The 25118-nt window shown below is 36.9% G+C and overlaps 1 protein-coding gene across 6 annotated transcripts in view; it reads left to right on the top strand.

Annotated features, from left to right (window-relative positions):
- The window catches only part of dmd (dystrophin), a 565648-nt gene that overhangs the window by 261436 nt on the left and 279094 nt on the right, over positions 1-25118 (top strand). For 2 of the 6 annotated variants that reach the window (XM_062054057.1, XM_062054061.1), the window contains exons 15-23: positions 164-283; positions 7387-7488; positions 7648-7755; positions 10274-10453; positions 11831-12003; positions 12092-12127; positions 19981-20104; positions 22514-22592; positions 24113-24225. In XM_062054057.1, coding sequence (XP_061910041.1) covers positions 164-283; positions 7387-7488; positions 7648-7755; positions 10274-10453; positions 11831-12003; positions 12092-12127; positions 19981-20104; positions 22514-22592; positions 24113-24225 — 1035 coding nt within the window. Of the gene's footprint in view, positions 1-163; positions 284-7386; positions 7489-7647; positions 7756-10273; positions 10454-11830; positions 12004-12091; positions 12128-19327; positions 19425-19826; positions 19902-19980; positions 20105-22513; positions 22593-24112; positions 24226-25118 lie in introns of those variants that run through there. The other 4 variants (XM_062054060.1, XM_062054059.1, XM_062054063.1 and 1 more) reach the window with 3 other exon arrangements.

Below are 25118 nucleotides of genomic sequence, written 5' to 3'. Positions count from 1 at the left end.
TCAAAACATACAAGATAAAAAAAATTCTACTTTTCCCGTAATTCCACATTAATCACCTTCAGCCTTTTATTTGCTTGTTATATTATTGATATTATTAATGTGGTTGTGTCATTGGAAATCCAATAGAAATGGGAAAACACTCAGTAACAAATGTTTGCTGCAGCTCCTGCAGGAGGACTTGGAGCAGGAGCAGGTCCGGGTTAACTCGCTCACCCACATGGTGGTGGTGGTGGACGAGACCAGCGGGGACAGCGCCACCGCCGTCTTGGAGAGTAAACTTCAGGTAAGTTTGGCAAGAAACTTTGTTACTGTACTCAAATCATTATTAAGGACCAGGTTGTTTTTTTTTCTTTTTTTAAAAACGCTGGACCCCAGTACAGGGAGCAGCTTGCTTGGTGCCAAGTTCTTTAAAGGCCTACTGAAACCCACTACTACCGACCACGCAGTCTGATAGTTTATACATCAATGATGAAATATTAACATTGCAACACATGCCAATACGGCCGGGTTAGAATAGTAAAGTGCAATTTTAAATTTCCCGCGAAATATTCTGCTGAAAACGTCTCGGTATGATGGCGTTTGCGCGTGACGTCACAGATTGTAGCGGACATATTGGGACACCATTGTGGCCAGCTATTAAGTCGTCTGTTTTCATCGCAAAATTCCACAGTATTCTGGACATCTGTGTTGGTGAATCTTTTGCAATTTGTTTAATGAACAATGAAGACAGCAAAGAAGAAAACTGTAGGTGGGATCGGTGTATTAGCGGCCGGCTGCAGCAACACAACCAGGAGGACTTTGAGTTGGATAGCAGACGCGCTACCATGAGTACGCAGCTTTGACTTCCAAACATTTGATCGCTTGCCCGTACGTGCGTGCCGCTATGTGCATATCACGTACGTAACTTTGGGGAAATATATGTGCTGTATGAACTTTATGGAGGTGAACGGTACTTTGGGCTGTGGGATTGAGTGTGTTGTGCAGGTGTTTGAGTTGTATTGGCGGGTTATATGGACGGGAGGGGGGAGGTGTTTGTTATGTGGGATTAATTTGTGGCATATTAAATATAAGCCTGGTTGTGTTGTGGCTAATAGAGTATATATATGTCTCGTGTTCATTTACTGTTTTAGTCATTCCCAGCTGAATATCAGGTCCCACCCGCCTCTCACAGCATCTTCCCTATCTGAATCGCTTCCACTGCCCTCTAATCTTTCACTCTCACTTTCCTCATCCACAAATCTTTCATCCTCGCTCAAATTAATGGGGTAATCGTGGCTTTCTCGGTCTGAATCGCTCTTGCTGCTGGTGGCCATGATTGTAAACAATGTGCAGATGTGAGGCGCTCCACAACCTGTGACGTCACGCTACTTCCGGTACAGGCAAGGCTTTTTTATCAGCGACCAAAAGTTGCGAACTTTATCGTCGATGTTCTCTACTAAATCCTTTCAGCAAAAATATGGCAATATCGCGAAATTATCAAGTATGACACATAGAATGGACCTGCTATCCCCGTTTAAATAAGAAAATTTCATTTCAGTAGGCCTTCAAGACTTTTGTCCGCCTGCACTTTAAAAGGCTGAGAAGATGTAGAGGACGCTTTATCAACACAACTCCAGTAGATTTTTGTAGGTTTTATATTTCACACCACATTTATTACGGGAGCTCTTTTTTAGGATAGGTTGATAATCTTAAACCAAAGAAGGATAGCATCAAATACTACTAGCATAATGAAAAATGATCAAAATACATAGTATTTATCTCTAGCTGTATCTTAGGACCAACAATAGTAATTACATACCAGTGGTCTCTTCGCTCTACTCTCAATACAATTCCATTCAGGTGGTTCTGCCCATTGCATTCATGTCAAATTTCACGTAGTATCAAGAATAAAAAGAATGTCAGCTAAATGCTCAACCAAACAATTTTTGGGAGAATAGAAGACAATTCAACAACAAGCGCTTAACAAACAACACAAACTGTACAAACAAGCAAGCAGTCCGAGAGAAGCAAATTTATAAATATTTTTACAAAACAAAATGCCACAAACTTGGCAGCATTTGAAAGCTATCACTTAGCCCTTCTAATGGTGCAAGTATGAGGTAATGTCTTTATGCACTCCTGGAAGGATTCTTCCTCAATCATCCATCATCAGGGCCATTTTAATATCCTCTAGTATTGAGTTTGCTCCAGTGAATTCTTAGGGTGGATGCAACAGTCCTAGAACTTTTTATTTCTGACCCATCGCGTATCATTTCTCTTCTGTTAAAACCCACTGAACAAGCTGCTTAATTTATGGTTTATGTTTATTTATTTCTAACATGCATACAGTTACAATATGATACACTACTTATTTTGAATTTCTCATAACAAAATGTTCTAAAAAGAGTAGGAAGAAGCAGAGCTTATTTAATTCTTCCCCTTTTACATTTCATAGCAATTACTAACACTTTTATTCACTTCCTGTTCTCAATTTGTACACAATTTAGCCCATAAATATTAAAAATTCTAAAATAAAAAGTAGGATTATTTTTCTTTGTACTTTAAACACTTTGAGTTTAAACAGTTACTTAAACTGGATTATTTTAGTAGTTTATTATCCTGTACTAAAGTTATGTAATGTACTACATCCACAGTAAGTATCAAAGTCTTAACTTTCATGCCAGCATGATCCATGTACACCTTGTTCACGCAGGGACAAAGATTTCTTATTTTGTCTTTTTCTAGCAAGCCTTTCAAATCCAGGGTTTCAATAGCGATGCAAGTATGCTAAATAATTCAGTCAGACAAAGCAACAAACAGAGCACGTGTTAGTGGTGATGCGTGTAATCACACAGATATTCAGTGCATGTTTTTTGTTTCAAGTACAGCTTTTGCATTGTTATCTCCCGCAGCAATTTTGATGCTGAGTGGAGGTTAGGAGGGCTAAATAGATTAGAGGACAAAGGATTGTAAAAATGCAAACACGTTGACTTTTTTGCGATTTCCCCTGCAGTGCTTGCTGTCAGAGGGCCAGTTATATCTGTGCAAGATGTATGAACATATCATGTTATTTTTTAGTTGTCCCTGTATTTGATTTGTATTATTTTCCCCAACACATCAAGGATAACTAATTTTTCAGAGGTAAGTCTATATATATATATATATATATATATATATATATATATATATATATATATATATATATATATATATATATATATATATATATATATATATATATATATATATATATATATACATATACACTACCGTTCAAAAGTTTGGGGTCACATTGAAATGTCCTTATTTTTGAAGGAAAAGCACTGTACTTTTCAATGAAGATAACTTTAAACTAGTCTTAACTTTAAAGAAATACACTCTATACATTGCTAATGTGGTAAATGACTATCCTAGCTGCAAATGTCTGGTTTTTGGTGCAATATCTACATAGGTGTATAGAGGCCCATTTCCAGCAACTATCACTCCAGTGTTCTAATGGTACAATGTGTTTGCTCATTGGCTCAGAAGGCTAATTGATGATTAGAAAACCCTTGTGCAATCATGTTCACACATCTGAAAACAGTTTAGCTCATTACAGAAGCTACAAAACTGACCTTCCTTTGAGCAGATTGAGTTTCTGGAGCATCACATTTGTGGGGTCAATTAAACGCTCAAAATGGCCAGAAAAAGAGAACTTTCATCTGAAACTCGACAGTCTATTCTTGTTCTTAGAAATGAAGGCTATTCCACAAAATTGTTTGGGTGACCCCAAACTTTTGAACGGTAGTGTATATATAAATTAATTAATATACGTATACACAGGTATAAATAAATAAATAAATATATATATATATATATATATTTTTTTTTTTTTTTTTTTGTTCACCGTCTTACAAAGATATGAACAATACATTATTTTTATGCTAGCTTTGAGAAATAAAATATGAACATTAAAAAAAAATCAATAAAGGTTATAAATTAATTTATATTTGACTGAGTGAAATTGGTATTTGACAGCTTGCTGGTTGGTAGGAGATCAAATACGTATTTCCTTTAATCAAATACACATTTCTAACCTATAATTATGTATTTATTTTGACATTCTCTCTCTCCCTCTTTAAAAATAAAGCTGCTTAGAAATGATATACAGTAAAGGTAAACTTACAAAATTAGCATCTTAATTTTTTCCACCGTTTATATTAATTGTACTGTATGGTGGAATGGCACAGCTGGCATACTGTCGCACAGTTAAGCACAAATGACTGTGCCGCGTTCATTGTGAGGAGGCGATCGGTGCAAAGACATACAATTGAGAGAGAATCCTCCGTCTGTGTGCATGTCAAAATATGTGGACTGTCAGAAACAAAAACATCTTAGACGTATTTTCTATTCAGCAATGTCATTTTATAATTTTATAGCTGCTAGATGACTTAAGGGGCTGATTAAAACTATTTCAGTTGGTTTGTTTTGGTGTCTGCTAGCGTGTTTTATTAATGACATTTGTTGTTTTTCAATATAGGATTTATTTTCTTAATCACAACGCCGCAGAGCCGCTTAAAGGGCACCTTCGGCATGCTAAAAATAGGTTTTGTTGTCTAGACCGTGCTTCTATATTGCCCAGAAAAGGTGGTACATGTCATGGCTCGTTGCTCAAGGTCATGTTGGTGATGTTTAGTTTAGTCATATCTCCTTAGTTTAGTGTTCATTTCCGTTCTTATGCTCTCTTTATTGCCATGGACACAAATTCTTTGCACCTGCCTTTGGTTAGTGGTCAGAACGCTCACCGGCTCCCGGTCACTAATCAGAGAACTATTTGTACCTGCCTCAGTGCAGCACTTTGCCTGGCAGTCTTGCTCGCTACATGCGACAGCTTTCGCTTGTGCTTGTTTGAGTCCTTCATGTAAGTATATCTTGCTGGTTGCAAGTTTCTACCCTTGTGCTATTCCATTGCGAAGCTTTGCCGTAGCTTCCCGTGCCATCGGCACATTTACCTTTTTGTATTTTTTCCCTTCGCCTATTGAGAATAAATAAGCATCATACCTGCACGCTGCTTCCTGATGTCCTTCTCTATTTTGAGAAAATGACCACCGCAAACCATGCGACCCAAACCATGCGACCCAAACTATGCAACCAACCCAAACGCAACAGTACAGATTGTAGTTGTATGCTGCATGTTTCCCAATATAGCAAAATACCACAAGTTGGAGCATGTAATGCAATAGGTTTGTGGTAAATTAATGTCTCGATGAGCACATTCAGTTACAAAAAAAAATAAAAAAATTATATATATATATATATATATATATATATATATATATATATATGTATATATATATATATATATATATATATATATATATATATATATATATATATATATATATATATATATATTATTTTTTATTTTTTTAATAGGGCGAGCTGCACCACTTTTGCACTTGTTATCATTTGCACACGCAGTCTTATTAGATCACACACAACATGCCCACCAATAGAACACACCATTTTATAGTTTGCACATGTTGTTTAGCAACTGTTTTTTTAAACTTAGTACCGTATTTTTCGGAGTATAAGTCGCTCCGGAGTATAAATCGCACCGGCCGAAAATGCATAATAAAGAAGGAAAAAAACATATATAAGTCGCACTGGAGTATAAGTCGCATTTTTTGGGGAAATTTATTTGATAAAACCCAACACCAAGAATAGACATTTGAAAGGCAATTTAAAATAAATAAAGAATAGTGAACAACAGGCTGAATAAGTGTACGTTATATGAGGCATAAATAACCAGCTGAGAACGTGCCTGGTATGTTAACGTAATATATTATGGTAAGAGTCATTCAAATAACTATAACATATAGAACATGCTATACGTTTACCAAACAATCTGTCACTCCTAATCGCTAAATCCCATGAAATCTTATACGTCTAGTCTCTTACGTCCATCCATCCATTTTCTACCGCTTATTCCCTTCGGGGTCGCGGGGGGCGCTGGAGCCTATCTCAGCTACAATCGGGCGGAAGGCGGGGTACACCCTGGACAAGTCGCCACCTCATCGCAGGGCCAACACAGACAGACAGACAACATTCACATTCACACACTAGGGCCAATTTAGTGTTGCCAATCAACCTATCCCCAGGTGCATGTCTTTGGAGGTGGGAGGAAGCCGGAGTACCCGGAGGGAACCCACGCAGTCACGGGGAGAACATGCAAACTCCACACAGAAAGATCCCGAGGCCGGGATTGAACTCACGACTACTCAGGACCTTCGTATTGTGAGGCAGACGCACTAACCCCTCTGCCACCGTGCTGCTAGTCTCTTACGTGAATGAGCTAAATAATATTATTTGATATTTTATGGTAATGTGTTAATAATTTCACACATAAGTCGCTCCTGAGTATAAGTCGCACCCCCGGCCAAACTATGAAAAAAAACTGTGACTTATAGTCCGAAAAATATGGTAGATAAGGCCCTAAGTGTAATTATGGAAGTTTTCTAATTGATGCACAGCAATAGTTCACCACCTCATGCTCTTGCTCTTTTACTCTCTAATTTCTGGCTCCCACCACATACACACAACCGCTTCCTTGTCGTTTGAATACAAAGACCATACATTGCTTGTTTGATGCGATGACCCGCATTGTTTACATTATTTCCAGGCCAGGTTGAAGGAGATGACTGATTAGATCTCCCTGTTTTAAATTATGCCCATTATAAGACTGCCTTTTGGATTTTGGATTGGTACCTGCATGGAGAGTTAGAAAAAAACTAGGTCTATAATGACTTGCTCACAAATTGTCCACAATAGCAGAAAAAGACCTTCATCTTTCCAAGGGGAAAAAAAGAACTAAAGACAAGATAACAGAATAAAAGTAAGGTTACAACAGCAAATGAAGCTAAACCAAAAGTGCTAGCTGGAGCAGCGCAACAAGGTTTTTACGAAGATGATGAAACTGGACACTCGGGTGGACAAGGAAGGAAAGACAACATTCATAATCAAGTCTCCCTGCCAAAGCCACTGAGCTAAAGAACACCACCTAGAGTAAGGAAATCTGGGGAGGAACTACTGAAGAAACCATTAAAGTTAAAGTTAAAGTACCAATGATTGTCACTCACACACTAGGTGTGGTGAAATGTGTCCTCTGCATTTGACCCATCCCCTTGTTCACCCCCTGGGAGGTGAGGGGAGCTAGGGAGGACATATATAAAATACAATACAGTCTTCTCCAGCTCAAGGTGTTGAGTCAAACTCTAAATAAGGCAGTTCTAAGAATATAATTGGCACTACGAATAATTAGCCTTTGAGGCACCCTGATAAGCTCATTTGGGGTAAAATGTGTCTTTGTGTGTGCGCGTGTGTGTGTATCCTGTGTGTTTGCGTGTGTGTGGGTGTGTGTTTGTGCAGGTTCTGGGCGACCGCTGGGCAGCCATTTGTAGATGGACAGAAGAACGCTGGATTCTGCTGCAGGAGATTTTATTGAAATGGCAGCACTTCACCAATGAACAAGTAGGGATCGTTTGCATGTGTGGGTCCTCTTAAATTTCATATAGCCTCATCCATATTCATCATATGCACTTTCCATATGGTATTTTTATATTGCAAACTATTACAAGTGAGCACAACCCTTTCTCCCTTTGTTTCACCTCCCTTCTTTTCCCCCATCAGTGTTTATTTGACTCGTGGCTTACGCAGAAGGAAGAGTTGGTTCGCTCCATCAAGACCCCCAATGTAAAGGACCACACCTCCACAGTGGCCTGCCTCCGACATCTGGCTGTGAGTCTTAATGATAGATAGACAGACAGAGACAGATAGAGCTCAGAAAATAAAAACGTACATGTAACTTAAACGTAACAAATCTACAGTAAAAGCAGCATTTTTGTAGTCTTGTGTTAAGTTATAATAACAGATCCTAGTGTTTAAACTAGGCTTACACACACACACACATATATATATATATATGTATACACACATATGTATATATATATATATATATATATATATATATATATATATACATGTATACACACATATATATATACACACATATGTATGTATATATATATATATATTAGAGATGTCCGATATCGGCCGATATATGCGTTAAAATGTAATATCGGAAATTATCGGTATCGTTTTTTTTATTATCGGTATCGGGTTTTTGTTTTTTGTTTTTTTAAATTAAATCAACATAAAAAACACAAGATACACTTACAATTAGTGCACCAACCCAAAAAACCTCCCTCCCACATTTACACTCATTCACACAAAAGGGTTGTTTCTTTCTGTTATTAATATTCTGGTTCCTACATTATATATCAATATATTTATCAATACAGTCTGCAAGGGATACAGTCCGTAAGCACACATGATTGTGCGTGCTGCTGGTCCACTAATAGTACTAACCTTTAACAGTTAATTTTACTAATTTTCATTCATTACTAGTTTCTATGTAACTGTTTTTATATTGTTGTACTTTCTTTTTTATTCAAGAAAATGTTTTTAATTTATTTATCTTATTTTACTAATTTTTTTAAAAAGTACCTTATCTTCACCATACCTGGTTGTCCAAATTAGGCATATTAATGTGTTAATTCCACGACTGCATATATCGGTTGATATCGGTATCGGTTGATATCGGTATCGGTAATTAAAGAGTTGGACAATATCGGAATATCGGATATCGGCAAAAAGCCATTATCGGACATCCCTAATATATATATATATATATATATATATATATATATATATATATATATATATATATATATATATATATATATATATATAATAAATGATGAATGGGTTATACTTGTATAGCGCTTTTCTACCTTCAAGGTACTCAAAGCGCTTTGTCAGTATTTCCACATTCACCCATTCACACACACATTCACACACTGATGGCGGGAGCTAACATGCAAGGCGCTAACCAGCACCCATCAGGAGCAAGGGTGAAGTGTCTTGCCCAAGGACACAACGGACGTGACTAGGATGGTAGAAGGTGGGGATTGAACCCCAGTAACCAGCAACCCTCCGATTGCTGGCACGGCCACTCTACCAACTTCGCCACGCCGTCCCATACATATAAATAAAATAAATACTTGAATTTCAGTGTTCATTTATTTACACATATACACACATAACACTCCTCTCTACTCATTGTTGTATTTGAAAGTGCAATGCTTTGCAGCCAGTAGCACAGCCTTTGAAGGAGCGTAGGTATGGGCAGTGTATTATTCTGGGTTGGAGTCAATAACCAGGCGAGGTGACGAAGTTACGTCTCTTTACTTCATACTTCAGAACCGACTCCCACACTTGCCGTCAGGGTGCGCAATACAACGTAAACCGTTGGCCAGCCAAAAAGTAACCACAGAACACTATACGGTATTAGTGTTCTGTGGTTACTTTTTGGTTGGCCAAGCGGACGTGACGACAGGCTGTCCTCACTCAGGTCCGCACGGACCTGGAGGGGGCGTGCCTTAAGTCCGGCTGGAAATCGGGAGAAATTCGGGAGAATGGTTGTCCCGGGAGATTTTCGGGAGAGGCACTGAAAATCGGATGTCTCCCGGAAAATTCGGGAGGGTTGGCAAGTATGAGATAGACAGACAAGCATTCACACTCACTTTTGTTTGTGTATATATACAGTATTTGTATTTATATTATATATATGTGTGTATATACAAAAAATGTATATATTATATGTAAGGTTAATACAATATTATATTAACCCTATATATTATAATTATTATTATTATTTTTACTATAATATATATATATATATATATATATATATATATATATATATATATATATATATATATATATATATATATATATATATATATATACATATACATATATATATATATATATATATATATATACACATATTATTACTTATTTTTTACATATATGTGTGTGTATATATGTATATATATATATATATATATATATATATATATATATATATATATATATATATATATATTTACTGTATGTATATATATATGTGTATATGTATATGTGTGTGTGTACAGACACACAGTATTTTACATGAGTAAAATCTTTAGCCATGTAAACACCAGGAAACAGCTGCAAATATTAGCCCTCCATCTGGTCCAATGATCGGGATAGGGACATCTCTCATGTTGATGATTGCCAATTTCATCCACCTGCCTCGTTGCTCCACCTCCAGTAAGCTGAAAACACAGAGCAGAGACAAGAAATTCCAGACAGAAATCTAATAAAATAAAACGGGATGGAGACCATGACACTTGTTTATATTCTCCACCAGACTGTAAAAACAGACCTGGACCTGAAGCGCCCCACCATGGACAAGCTCTGCTCCATGAGTCAGGACCTGCTGTCCAGCGTCAAGAACAAGGAGGTGGCCAGCAAAGTGGAGGCCAGACTGGAAAGCTTTGCTCAACGTTGGGAGCGACTAGCTCAGAGTCTTGATGTGATCAGCTCCCAGGTACACAGCCTATTAATAATCATTGGCAGAACCAAAGTCCAGCACTCTAAAACAGTGGTCCCCAACCTTTTTGTAGCTGCGGACCGGTCAACGCTTGAAAATTTGTTCCACGGACCGGGGGGGGAATATAAAAACTTTTTTTTAATTTTTTTTTTTTACATAAAGAAATACAATCATGTGTGCTTACGGGCTGTATCCCTGCAGACTGTATTGATCTATATTGATATATAATGTATATATTGTTTTGTATGTTGATTTAATAAAAATAAAAAAAACATTTTTTTTTTTTAAATTTCTTGTGCGGCCCGGTACCAATTGGTCGGGCCGTGGCCCGGTGGTTGGGGACCACTGCTCTAAAAGATCATCATAGGCAGCAGCAGCACCGATGTATGCTGGGGAAGTTTGAATACTTTCCATCTACTAATAACCAGCAGAAACAGTTATATTGTTTTTATTTTTTTTATTTTTTATTTATGATCTTGAACTTTATGGTCTGGCATTAGTATTAGAAGTATTCTTAGTAACACCCCCTGCCTGCTGTTTAAGATACATCCACTACAATAATAAGGTGTAACAATGTATTGGTAGTTAAAAAGAGTTTTATAGATAAGCCGTTTTAGGGCCATGGTTCATTTCGTATGAACCATTGGAGAAGGCACAGCGTAACAAGAAAAAACTGAAAAGCTGACGACTAGTAAACATGAACTAATAATAACACAAAGCTTTGTCTTTTCAACTTGCATGCCACAAAATACTTAAAAATGCATGTTTTTTAAGTAAAATTGTATTTTTAAGTACGACTTGGGAAAAACGATTTCCTACTCGCATTGGTCAAAATAGAAACAATACCCATTCAGAGCGGGGGACAGCCAAAATAATGGTATTTTACCAGTATTCAAGGGTGAATTAATCTTTTAAATTGTGTTTATTAAATACAGTAATTCCTTGTTCATGGCTGTTTGCTTCCCGGCCTGATCGAAGTTGGAATTATTTGTTAGAAATTAGATATATTCATAGCTAGAGAATTCAAATACATCTTAATACGTCTTGTACTATTATGAGAGACTTCAATACATGAAATACAACTCACATACCTTTGCACTTATTTAATCTAATGTATTAATGCTACCTAAGGCTGAGCCAATCAGTGGCCACGATACTTCTGATTGGTTTGGTCTCATTTAATACTAACTATAGTATTGATGTTTGTTGTTCATTTAGTTAGAAGATGTTTAATTAAGGCCCACAATACATGGAATATGATTTTTTAAAACTTGGAAGCGTGTTGTGAGTGCCCCCAACCCACTGGAAATGTTTCTGTATGCTACCCTGAAACTTGCCATTCGTCAAACTATCTTTGGATATATGCACATCTAGCTCTCGCCGGCCGTTGGTGCGGCGGCCCTGCAGTCCGAGCTGACCCACTCCGTCATGTCGACTGTCACCAAGGTGACAACGAGGGAAAAGGTTACGGCATTGCGCCAAGCAAGAGAATCGCCGCCGCCACAGAAGAAGAGGCAGGTGGTGGTCGATTCGGAACTCAGAAAAAGGTTGGTGAACTTTGGATGAACTTTTGTCAATTCTTATAGGTTGCATCCTTGCGGCTGTGCGGTTTTCTAACTTGTGTGCATCATTCAGTTGCATGCACCCGTTTCTGCTGACTTTTCTCAGCAGGTAGGTGATGACCAACACATGTTGAGTGTAAACTGATCGTTCAGTAGCTAAGTAGCCAGTAGAAGTAAAGCCACAATATGTAATAGCATGCAATAATAAATCTTTATTTTACGTGTAATATCAAGACACTCCAGCGGTTTGTAGTATCACAGAGAATAATTCTATTAATGTTACCATGGTTACCACTGGTTGAGCAACTTTAATATTAGCGGACCAGCCAGAACAGCTGTCGTCACTGTCTGCACTAGTGTTGGTAATGTTCTTTTGCAATATGTGTACACAATGTTTTTTTTTGCTTATGAAAACAATCAGACCTGGTGTATTTGACTAACATAGCTTATTTTGCTTCTGACTTTTCTTATATATGCAGTATGTCTTGTCATAATGCTATTTCTTTGATATGCTGAAAGATACTAGTAATAACATACAGTGCATTCGGAAAGTATTCACAGCGCTTCACTTTTTCCACATTTTGTTATGTTACAGCCTAATTTCATAATGGAGTAAATTCCTTTTTGTCCTCAAAATTCCATGGGTATGTTTTTAAGAAACGTGTTCAATAAGAACATACATAAATTGAGATTAATTAAAAAAAATCATAACATGTATCAAATACAATGTTCAACACTTTTTATATATATATATATATATATATATATATATATATATATATATATATATATATATATATATATATAATACAACATAATATAATATAATCCATTTTAGGGCTGGGCGATATATCGATATACTCGATACATCGCGGGTTTGTCTCTGTGCGATATAGAAAATGACCATATCGTGATATTTGAGTATACGTTCTCACACAGTTGCTTTTAGCTGCAGGCATTACACTACCGGCTCTTCTCACTCTTTCTAGTCTCTCCTTCTCACAGCGACTTAAACAAGCGCACCTTCTTATATACGTCACATACGTATACGCCCTCGCGGAGCAGAGAGGTAGCGGCATGGCTAAAGTTAGCTGTGGTTCGAGTGGTAATACGAGAGAAAGAAGGTGCGAATCTGGTAACAAATGAAGGAAGAATTAATTCCTAAGAAAAACGGCAGGGGGTCCATCGTCTGGCGGTGGTTTGGCTTCAAGCGGAAAGATGTCGAACAGACAACCGTAATTTGTTAAGTGTGGGACGAAAGCTGTGCTACAAAAAGTAGCATTACTGCTAATATGTAGCATCATTTGAAAAGTCACCCGCTCGAGAACGAAGAGTGCTTACTCCGCACGTCAACATCTCCGTTCGGTGCCACACCAACAAAATGCCGAGGCAACCATTTCCACATTAACACCGTATGAAAAAAATAGTCCCCGACATAAGGAGATAACGTCCGCCGGAACCTACCACATAGCGAAGGACATACACTATTTGATTTCCTATTATGCAGCTCATTTTTATTTGACAGTTATTGAAATATCTTGTGTGACATCATGCACAAAAGTGCACTTTATTTGTTTTAAAATATTGTAGTGGCGTTCTGTACAAAAAGTGCACTTTAATTTAGTGTTGTTTTGATTTGTCATCTTGAGGACATCATGCACAAAAGTGCACTAATAGCTTGTTTTAAAATGTCTCTGACAATCTTGCACTTTCTGTTTTGAAATGACATGAATGTTTGTGCCACTGCTTAATAACTGTTTAATAAATACACTTTTGCTAAATTGACTTAGTTGTGATTTCCTTCTCTGCATGAAAGTTTAAAATGAGCATATATTAATGCAGTATGAACAAGAATGTTTTAATGTAGACACATAGAATCATCATACTGGTGTGATTATATGCATCAAGTGTTCATTCAAGGCTAAGGCAAAATATTGCGATATATATCGTATATCGCGATATGGCCTAAAAATATCGAGATATTAAAAAAAGGCCATATCGCCCAGCCCTAATCCATATAATATATAATAATTATATCATGTAAAATTTTTGCATATAAGTCCGGACTTTAGGCACACTTACAATCAGTGTTTCCAGTATACTTGTGGCGGCCCACAGAAAATTTAGTGCTACGTGTTTGCCCTTTTATTAAAATATGGCGTGTATACTTAGACTTTTCAAATGTTGTGCCAAAATGTTTAGCTTTTTCCTGATTACGTCTTTCTGCTCTTTTTTCTTACGTGTTTAACTATTTTGTATATGTTCCGGGCCAACAAAGGGATACTGAAAAAACTGGAATACATAAGTTACACGGACTTAGGGACACCCCCTATGTTAGTGTGGCTGGCAACTATTATAATAATACTGCTCCTTATATGTGCTGTCACCTGTATTACAACAAAGCTGGGGTTAATTTTATTAAAATATTTAAAACTTCTTAGCATTTACTGTACGATAGACTGATTCTAGCTTGCTAAAAAAAAATAATAATAATAATAAAAAATATATCAAAGCGGTCCCCATGTTCTTTAATTTTTCAGGATGCAACCAATGGAGTGAGTAAGATTTGGTATTGGAAATAAAATGACATTGTAGAAAAAGTTGTATTGGCACTGAAACAAGTTTTAGGAAGAAATAAATACAAACATTGAAAAAATACAATGTTTTAGGTGTAGTGATGGGCAAGCTACTTGGAAGATGTAGTAAGCTAAACTACAAGTTACTCTCAATTAAATGTGGCTAAGCTACAGGGGAAGCTATGCCCGGAGAATTGTTACAAGCTACACGGCATAAGTAGCTTGCTACATCAATGGTGATATCAATGGGCCCACATGTATAATGTCAATGTTCATGTAACTGAGATTGTACAAATGGACCCAACAAGGGTTTATTACTATTAACTATCTGTCATTTAGCTGGGGACACCCTACAACTACCTCTAGGGATCCCTGCACTCCACTGTATGTGTTTATTTAGTTTGCCTTTTCTTTGGCCCACCCCTATAATGTTATTAATTTTCTATAACCACAGTGAAACAAGCAGCATCTACCTACATCTTGACAAAAAAAAACAGGGACTTGTGTGTTGTTTGGGAACAGTTGGTAATGGTTATGTGCAGTAAAACTTTTCATGACCTCAACTCACCTTAATGTGTGTTCCTAAATTTGTGTTCCACGTCTTTGATGAAGAGAGAAGTTATGATTTTGGTTTACAGACTGAACAATTAAAAACTAAGGTTTTATGTGTTGTTTTCTCTAAATGCATGCATTTGTCTAAATATGGCTAAGGACACCCATTATTGTGGGTTTCCTGCGCGTCATCTTCATCACGAAAGGAAAAATGTAATCTGCGGTAGAGAATTCTTCTGTCACTTTCAAGTATGTTTTTTTTTTGAGTGGTCAGCTTGAAGCGTCCCTCTGTCTCTGACTCCCTTGTCGTCATGTGACATGAGTCCGTGACTGTTATGATTTTGCTTACTAGTTTCGATGACCCATCTTATCTTGCCTCTGAATGGCCAGTCCGTAAAGTTTTGCCCAAACCTTAGCCAATTGTGACTCGTCATACGAACACCAACCAATCATCATGGATTTTCTCCATATGTATGGAGAAAATCATTCATTTATTCATTAATACAGGTCATTGTATTTTCTCCGTACAATTTTTTAGCCTGGATTCGCAGTCCGTTTTCTCTCTTTGTAGCTTGTAGCTTTAATGTAAGCTATATCGCTTCAAGGGGCTAAAAGTAGTTAAGCTACAGGAAAGGCTACTCGTTAAAAAAGTAGCCAAGCTACTGAAAATGTAGTTATGCTACGTAGTTTAGCTACGTGTGGCTTCCATCACTGTTTAGTTGGATTTTTTTGTATCATGAAATGTTTTTAATGCCACATGTTGCCAATATTTATTTTTTGTACACTTTTATTGTTTTTGTGTGTTTCACAGGTTTTTCTTTTCAAACTTTCCTCTTTCATATTGGCTTCTCTTTTTTACGGTTTCGCTTCTCTTTTTTATGGTTTTAAATTAATGGCAGTGATTTGAAGTAGAGGGCGAGTTACTGTGGGCTGAGCTTACAACAAGTTTTACTAGACTTGGGCTTGCAGGTAAAACTCCGTAGAAGAAGACAGACATCATCAAGTGAGCAAAGCTGATGGTTGACTGCCGTATTACATTTTATTTCAAAACTGAATTAATAGAGCAATCATATAATCAATCTTCCATAAACTTTATCATCACTATTAAATAGGGATAATTGCTTTAAAATTGTTTTATTTGCTTTGTAAAGAGAATCATAGGTTAAGAATAGCAATGTATTAATGTAGGCTGACCATACGTCCTCTTTTCCCCGTACATGTCCTCTTTTGCGCGGGTGTCCGGGGTGTCCGGGCGGGGTTTCTTAAATGCCTCAATTGTCCGGCATTTTGAATTAGGGTTGTGTGTATTTTCAATGTACGTCCAGGGTTAAGTTAAGAAGGGGTTAAAAAAAAAAACCTGAAGGTGCTCGCACGTAGCAGCATTCATGAGGGAGGGGCAGAGACACAGAGTGAGAGAGCTAGTGAGTGGAGACACTGGAGAGTGACATGAGAACAAGAAAAGCCTAAACGTAAATGCAACTTCACGGATGATTTGCGGGAAAATAATTTGAGTTTTCGTCCTGGCCGTGACACATGGAAAGCAGAATGCACTGTGTGCAAAGCAGGAACGTATGTATCTGTGGCAAATAAAGGGGCCAACAATCTACAAGCCCATATCGACACTACAAAGCACAAAACAGCTGTGCAGGGCGAGAGCTCGTCTGCTGTTTTTTGTTTAAATTTAATCAACTTCTTTTGAGGCATTATTTATGTTTACATTATATACAAGAGGTTATTTAGAATATTTCTACCTCTGCACTTTTTTTTCCAAAACTGTGAATGTTACAGAATATAAGTGTGACTTATTTTGTTATACTGTCAAGCAGTGTTGGCGTTAACGCACTTTTTGTGTCTTTTTAAAGCATTGAAATCAGAAAGGATGCAGATTATTAATTTTAAAAATTTTTTTTTTACCATTTGTGGCCCACAGCTAATGTTTTAAAGGCCCACGGCACATTCTAAAAATACTATTAAAATTAACAAAAACATAACAAAAGTGAAATAAAAAAGCTTAAAGGTGTAATGTAATTTAGAAAAAGTTGCAATGTTGACTAATAAAACAAAGCTGTTTTTTTTCTTTCAAACGGTCATTGTTATGTTATTATGAATTATTGACCTATCAAAGGTTCCGATTACTTCACATCAAATATTCCACTTTGAAAAATATTTTTGGTGGAAGATTTTGCATATTTTGTGTGTTTGCCATAAAAAACATAGTTTTGTTTGACAAAAAAGGTCGGAAAACAAACAAACAAAAAAAACAACATAAAAAAAACCTAAAACATTTTGAAATGAGGAATAGGTCTGAAGTTGATGTAGACTCCAGAGATCTAAGCGTTAAATATAAAATGTATGTGTGCCCTGGCACACCATTATCATCATTTCATGACCCAAGCAAAACACTTTTTACACTTTTATACTGAAATAAATACACCTACAACTTATTAAAGAAAAACATAGAAAAAACTAGCAGCAGTGGTAAAGTTTAGATCCATGAAGGAAAGAAGAAAGTGAAGGAATGTTTATAACTGAATACATTTACATATGTATACACATTTGTTTTCTTTTTTATTATCTTTTTTAATGAATTAAGTAACGTTTATGACAACCTTTTTCCAAAACACAATATAGAATGTGAGATACAACAGGATAATGCAGACATTTGTCATTTGTTTTAAAAACGCTTACAAAAAAGTGGGACCCAAAAAATGTACTGTGGGACCCCATTTTTATGACTTGAGGACCCCATTTTGAAAATTCCTGGCGCCAACACTGCTGTCAACAGAAGAGAACAAATGCTTTATTTAAAAAAAAAATATATTTATAAAGCAAGTTTGAGTATCATTGGTAAATTTTCACCTAGTCCCGGCCTTGGCGTGCTGCCCGCCTTGGCACGCATATATGTGTCCTCTTTTTGGGATTTCAGAATATGGTCAGCCTAATTAATGGATAATAATACATTACAAATTTAATAAATAACAAAGATATCCTAACAACCTCTTAGTGATGAAATCTACTGCATATATAAAACCTATTTTAAAAGTAACGAAGTTGACCAAAATGCTTTATGAATTAGGTTAGTAGTCAAAAAATAATACAAGTAGTTCACTATATTATGTTAAAAAATACAAGCTTTCTCTTTGAGCAGGAGAAAAACATTTGCCAACAGCAACACAAATAGGCCTACTCAAGATAGATGTCCTACTCAAGATAGATGTAAAAAACTAACTTTTTCTTCATAATTCCATATTATATAAACTTGATGCCCAAAGTGGGGCCTGTGGGCCAAAGGGGGTCTACCAAAATGAATACACAATCATACTGACCTCTTTCAAGATACACAATTACTGATAGCATGTTCACAAGGCTACATTGTAAAAAAACAAAAAACTGGCAGCTCAGTCGCCAGAAATTTACCGCAAAATCATCAGTGGTACTGTTTTTTCATTTACAGTAATGCACTGTAAAAATAAGGAACATAGATTTTAAAAATTCAGTCGCCAGAATTTTGCGGTAAAAAGAGACTGGTAATGTTTTTCAATGTATTAGTAATACACTGTAAAAAAAAAAAAAACATAGCAGCTCAGTCACCAGTCATACAGTTTAAATTTACAGTATTTTTTGGGAAAAAACACAAAATTCTGGTGATTGAGCTGCCAGTATTTTTAGTCGTAAAATCTATAGATTTGTAATGTTTTTATTTTTTACAGGCTAACTAATTGCGTTTAAATTTGAGACCCCTGCTCTATGGTAAAGTTAAAAATACTTGTTGACGTCCTATGGAAAAGGATAACCTTGGTCACCATGCTCCGCCCACATCCTATCATAAAAACTTAAACGCTTCGAAATTTTAAATGGTTACAGAACAACACCTGGAAATGGCCAAGTCTTTAGAAAATTACCTTTTTTTATGTTTTGAAGTTAAAAATGTACATACAAGATGCAGAGTTGCATGTTAGCTGAACAAGGCACATGACTTATATTTATATATAGCGGTATGAGGCTACATTGCATGGTAAAAATCGCTGTTTGGCCCGCGGACTATCGGCACATTTTCACTTTGGCCCTTGGAGGCAAAACGTTTGGCACCCCTGATTTAGATGCTCTCGGTCCTCCCGTCTTCTTCTACGGTGTTTTACCTGCAAGCCAAGTCTCGTAAAACTGCTTCCGGGTTGTAAGCTGCGCCCACAAGCACCTCACGACCCTTGTGAAATCACTGCCATTAGTTTGAAACCGTAATAAAAGAAGCAAAACCGAGGACAAAAAAGAAACAGAAATGTAAGAAAAAGAAGTGAATGTTAGAAAACATTTTTAAATAATCCTATATCCACCAAAAATATTGTATTTTTCAATGTTTGTACTTATTTTTTGTCATAGCTTGTTTTGGTGCCAATACAACCTTCTGTACGATGTCATTTTTTTCCGCTACAAAATCCTACTGCCAGTGTTTTCGCTCCAAAGCAATCCTTTGTGAAAAAAAGTTTGGACACTCCTGACTAAAATAACATGGATTAGAATAGTGTTATTAGTTTTTTGGCCCAGTAAGGATACGGTAGTCTTTGTTTTGCATGTTTTCGACAACCATCTGCTCTTTATAATGAAAAATCCCTGGAAAAAAGTGTCTGATTGTAATGACTTTTATTATTAACGCTAAGCAATTACCTAACACATTTGTGTGATATTACTGATATGTGTGGCTTTAAAAAAGTTTTAGTAGTAGAAGCAGTTGTTAAAGATGAAGACAAACGATGAAATGTAAGTTATGTGACTATGAGAAGTTTTGTATTTATTATTATAAGACAATATATTTACCAATAGTGTGTGTGCCCTTCAGGTTTGACGTGGACTTCACAGAGGTCCACAGCTACATGACTCGAGGCGAGGCCATCCTGCAGAGTCCTGAGTTCTCTGTGTCTCGCAAAGAAGGCAGCATTCAAGATCTGTATGACAAAGTGCAGGTAAAAAGACTTTGTGGACGTTTCCTTCATTTTATTCAACAAAGATACCAATATCGTTATGATTATAACTCATAAGCGGTGCCTTTGACAAAACACAACGTTATGTGTTAAATGTTTGTCACTGACACTGCCACAGAAGTACCGTATTTTTCGTACCATAAAGCGCACTTGAAATCCTTTCATTTTCTCAAAAATTGACAGTGCGCCTTATAAACCGGTGCGCCTAATGTACAGAATAATTCTGGTTGTGCTTACCGACCTCAAAGCTATTTTATTTTGTACGTGGTGTAATGATGTGTGACCAGTAGATGGCAGTCACACATAAGAGATATGTGTAGACTGCAAGATGAGGCCAGTAAACAACACCAAAACGTTAAAAGATCCATTGAGAATACAGAACATTACAAACGGTGCTCAAAAACCTGTAAAAATGTTTTAGTACGACTTTGGTAATCTATTAAGCTTCACCGCTTGATGGCTTGTCGGAGCATTACGGCTACTGTAGACAGACAAATTGTGCTTCAACATACAAGTAGTATTATGGTGTGTGTATAAGGACCGCAAAATGTCACCCTTTTTCTCTATCTTCTTGTTATGGGCCATTCATCCTCCGCTGTTGCCATTTCTAATAAAAAACCTGACTAGACCTGCTCATCGGCAGTGCGCCTTATAATCCGGTGCACCCTATGGTCCGGAAACTACGGTATTATATTGTAACACATTGTTCTACCTGCTTTGTTTACTACAGTTAATATCTTTGTAAGGGGTAAATACGCAGGGGATCAAACACTTTTTCCCGCCACTGCATGTTCTTTGGATGTTGCATGATACAGTAATTGAGGTATGACTATCACTTCATCTTTGAATTTTACCAGAACTTAACTCGAGCGGGCCCCCAAAACTTGAAAAACATTGCATATATGATGAAAGTTCAAGTTCAATTTTAAAGACACTTAATAGTGTCTTCTTATAAAATATTGTCAGTAAGTATGATGAAGAGCAGGTTTAAACCATTTTACCAAAACTAATAAACATATTGTTAAATGAATACCGTATTTTTTGGACCATAGGGCGCACTGCTCATCGGCGCACTGCCGATGAGCATACAAAAGGCGCACCGGATTATAAGGCTCATTAAAGGGGTCACTTTATGATATTTTTCTGAACGTAAAACACTTCCTTGTGGTCTACATAACATGAAATGGTGGTTCTTTGGTCAAAATGTTGCATAGATTATGTTTTACAGATCATCTTCAAGCCGCTTTCTGACAGTCTCTTCCGGATGCGCCGTTTTGTGGGCGGTCTTATTTACGTGGCTCACTTTCAGCAGTGTCTTTTCTCCGTCATCTTTGTTGTAGCGGTGTAGCGTGCAAGGACAGGAGTGGAAGGGAAGAAGTGTCAAAAGATAGAGATAACTGTTTTAATGACATTCAGACTTTACTTAAATCAATAATGGAGCAGCATCTTCTCATCCATGGCTCACTAGTGCAACAACGCCGGAAATGTGTCCCTTGAAAAACCGTCCGACTGGAACTCTCTAATAACTAAAGTTCCTTGGGTGAATAATGTAAACTCACTACACTGGTAGTTTTTAGCGCTTTCATAGCGAGTCTACTGACAGATCTAAGTAAGAACTTTATGCTACTTTATATTCGAAATGGCAACAGCGGAGGATGAATTTACCCTAAGAAGAAGACAGGGAAAAAGAAGAAGATTATCGACTACGGCACGGACTACAAAGTTGGACTCGCGCAATTTTTCAGGATTTATGGAGATCCCAAATACAGATCAGCAGGTACGAGAAGGTAAGAAAAGTTGCTTTTGCATAATATTGCGAAACAAAACGCCAGATAATATGTCTTACCTCATACACACACCATAATAATACTCGTATGTTGAAGCACAGTACAATCCTTGAAGCGGTGCGGCTTCATAGCTTACAAAAATCGTACTAAAACATTTTGATGGATTTTTGAGCGCCGTGTGTAATGTTCTATATTTTCAATGGATCATATAAAATGTTGGTGTTGTTTACTTGAGTCATATTGCCATCACAGTGCAGCCTACACTTATCACTTATGTTTGACTGCCATCTACTGGTCACACTTATCAATACACCATGTACCAAATAAAATAGCTTCGAGGTGGGTAGGCTCAATCAAACTTGTTCCTTACATTAGGCGCACCGGGTTACAAGGCGCACTGTTGAGTTTTATAGTCAGGAAAAATACATATAATTAAGTCTCTTAGTTCATATATGTATTTGCATTTTGTCTTTCTCTGTTATAATAAACTTACACAAACATGGTTGACTGTTTTTATTTTTGTCAGTAAACACACCAAAAATCGTTGCGATGGATAAAGTTTGTTAACCCTGAATCTCTTGTTTCTTGTCACTCTTTGCTGAAGCTGATAGAACGAGAACGTCCAGAGAAGTACCGAAAGCTCCAAGAAGCGACGCGCACCGCTCAGACACTGGTTGAGCAAGGTATCGTGCATGCACACAAATTTATACCCATTCAACGCGCACCCTGTCTGTCCCCATGGCAACTCTTCCCCCTGTCCCACCTTCCCTCCTTGTTACCATAGAAACACCATTAGAGAGTCTAATCCGTGCTCTTCGCTGCCCTTGTTGGGGCTGTCAAAGATTCATTCCATTTATACTTTTACATTTTTGTCTTTTATTCCCGCCAACTCACTAACCTTCGCCCAATCAAAGCATGTCACAATCTTTCTCCAGGATCGTTTATTTGCACGGAAATACATATTTTCAAGATCTTGTCTTTGTAGATATGAGCCAGAAGAATTTAGACAGTGACTTTTTATGATGTTGACATTATACAAAGCCACATTAGATGTTTATAAAACGCAGTGAGGATGTGAGTGGTTTTATTAACCTCTTAAATCTTTTTGCCCTTTTTATGCATATACAAGGTGTATATGGATGATGTTGGTATGAAAGTAAAGAATTTTACTGTAGGTGTGAACATTTATATCTGCTACTGGGCTTATTCAGTGAGTTTTAGTGGTAGAGGAATCATACTTGTTAAATGTTTGCTTTCATTGCATTAATGTTATGTTTCATGAAAATATTCATGACATGCTGCTCACTGATTGCTTGCTTGTTGTCAACATGTGAACATTTAAATGCTTGTTTTTTGAATGATATTCTGTTTTTCTAAAATCGGTTATGTTTAGTGGTAATTCCACCAAGTCAGTGCAAAATCTCAGCACAATTCGGATACCTCCATTTTTTTAATGTTGACTCACTGTAATGTATTTATGTGTCAACTACAGTTGTACCTCAACTTATGAGTACCAAGCTGTTGCTCAGCTTCAATCAATCAATCAAGGTTTATTTGTATAGCACCTTACAACATCACAATGGTGCACAAAGTGCTTTACAGTACAAATAAGTAAAAAGCAAGTAAAACCACACATATTACAACAGTAATAATTATTAATTTATCAATTTTGTCAGAAATCGCCATTTGACCTTAAATGAACATACATCCTAACATCAAGTATCAATGGAACAATAAATAACCCTCATACTGGGGTAGCTATGCTTCCGTCAGTCTACCTCAGGGCAGCTGTGGCTATGAAAGTAGCTTACCACCACCAAGTGTGAATGAATGATGGGTTCTACATGTAAAGCGACTTTGGGTACTTAGAAAAGCGCTATATAAATCCCAGTTATTATTATTATTATTATTATTATTTCTACTTTTACATTTGCCGTGGAATGATTCTGTTGATACCTTTTAACAAATCTCTTAGTTACACCCAATATATGTTGGTAACGAGTGTGCATGGATTATCAGTTAAGTTAAAGTGCCAATGATTGTCACACACACACTAGGTGTGGCGAAATTACTCTCTGCATTTGACCCATCACCCTTGATCACCCCCTGGGAGGTGAGGGGAGCAGTGGGCGTATGTGTGCTTGTGTATTTGTGTGTTGACTCTCACTTTCTTGATGAAATCTGCCTCACTTTTCCCCACCAGAGGGAACTCGGGCTGAGGACATTGCTCAGGCAGCCGAGCAGTTAAACCAGCGCTGGGTGGGCTTCTGTGCACTTTTGGCAGACAGGCTTGTATGGTTGGCCTACCAGACCAAGGTAAACGCACACACACACACTCTCTCTATATATTTAAATTAATTTTACTTTTGCTGCCTTTGTTTTGGAGTTTTAAGTAATACCAAAAGTATTGCAGGCACTACAGTACATGTCTTTGAGGATCACCATAACCACAACAACCAAAGCAGACGTCATTTAACCACACATTAAAACATTACCGACCACATGGATGTTATCATTCATCCAAGTCATTGTATCCCCAGGGTATTCAATCGACCGCAACTGGACTTTTTCGTTTTTCTAAGAAAACTAGATCACACCTAGATACCAGACCTGATCTGACCAATCTAAGTCTATGAGCATGAACTGATGAAGCCTACTTGGATAAGAGGCGAAACATCTTCTTAGACAACTTCAACAGTTCAGTTGCGATCGATTGAATGCCCTGAGAGTAAAAGAAGTAGAAATCTACAGTTTGTTATCTATTTGACTAACCGGCTTCCACCATACCTCTCTCTCTACACTACCAATGATTTAAACCATGGAACTCACATATTTTTCCCTATTTTCCTGTAATCCAAATTTTTTTCATTCCTCTCACGTACATATACAATCAGCCGGCTCTGCAACATCGTTGTAACAAAGTAGTTCTCAATTATTTTCTGTCATGCCTCTCCCAGAAGACATTTTTTCATGCTCTCCCTAAATTAAAATACTGTTGAGAACCTATTAATATTTTTTCATTTACAATTAAATACATTTTTCATAGTTGAATCTGATTTGTTATATTTTGCCCATAGTTGACTGATCGTTGTTTTTGTTTTTTATTTGTTTTTTTAAACATTTGTTTATTGAAATGTTTTGACACAAAGTTAACGGAAATGCAATGAGTTCAAACCCCGGCCGAGTCATACCAAAGACTATAAAAATGG

The sequence above is a fragment of the Entelurus aequoreus genome, linkage group LG07 (genome assembly GCF_033978785.1).
Source record: "Entelurus aequoreus isolate RoL-2023_Sb linkage group LG07, RoL_Eaeq_v1.1, whole genome shotgun sequence".
Classification (NCBI taxonomy): domain Eukaryota; kingdom Metazoa; phylum Chordata; class Actinopteri; order Syngnathiformes; family Syngnathidae; genus Entelurus; species Entelurus aequoreus.
The sequence above is the reverse complement of the archived record's forward strand: the minus strand, read 5'-3'. Positions and strand labels throughout refer to the sequence as shown.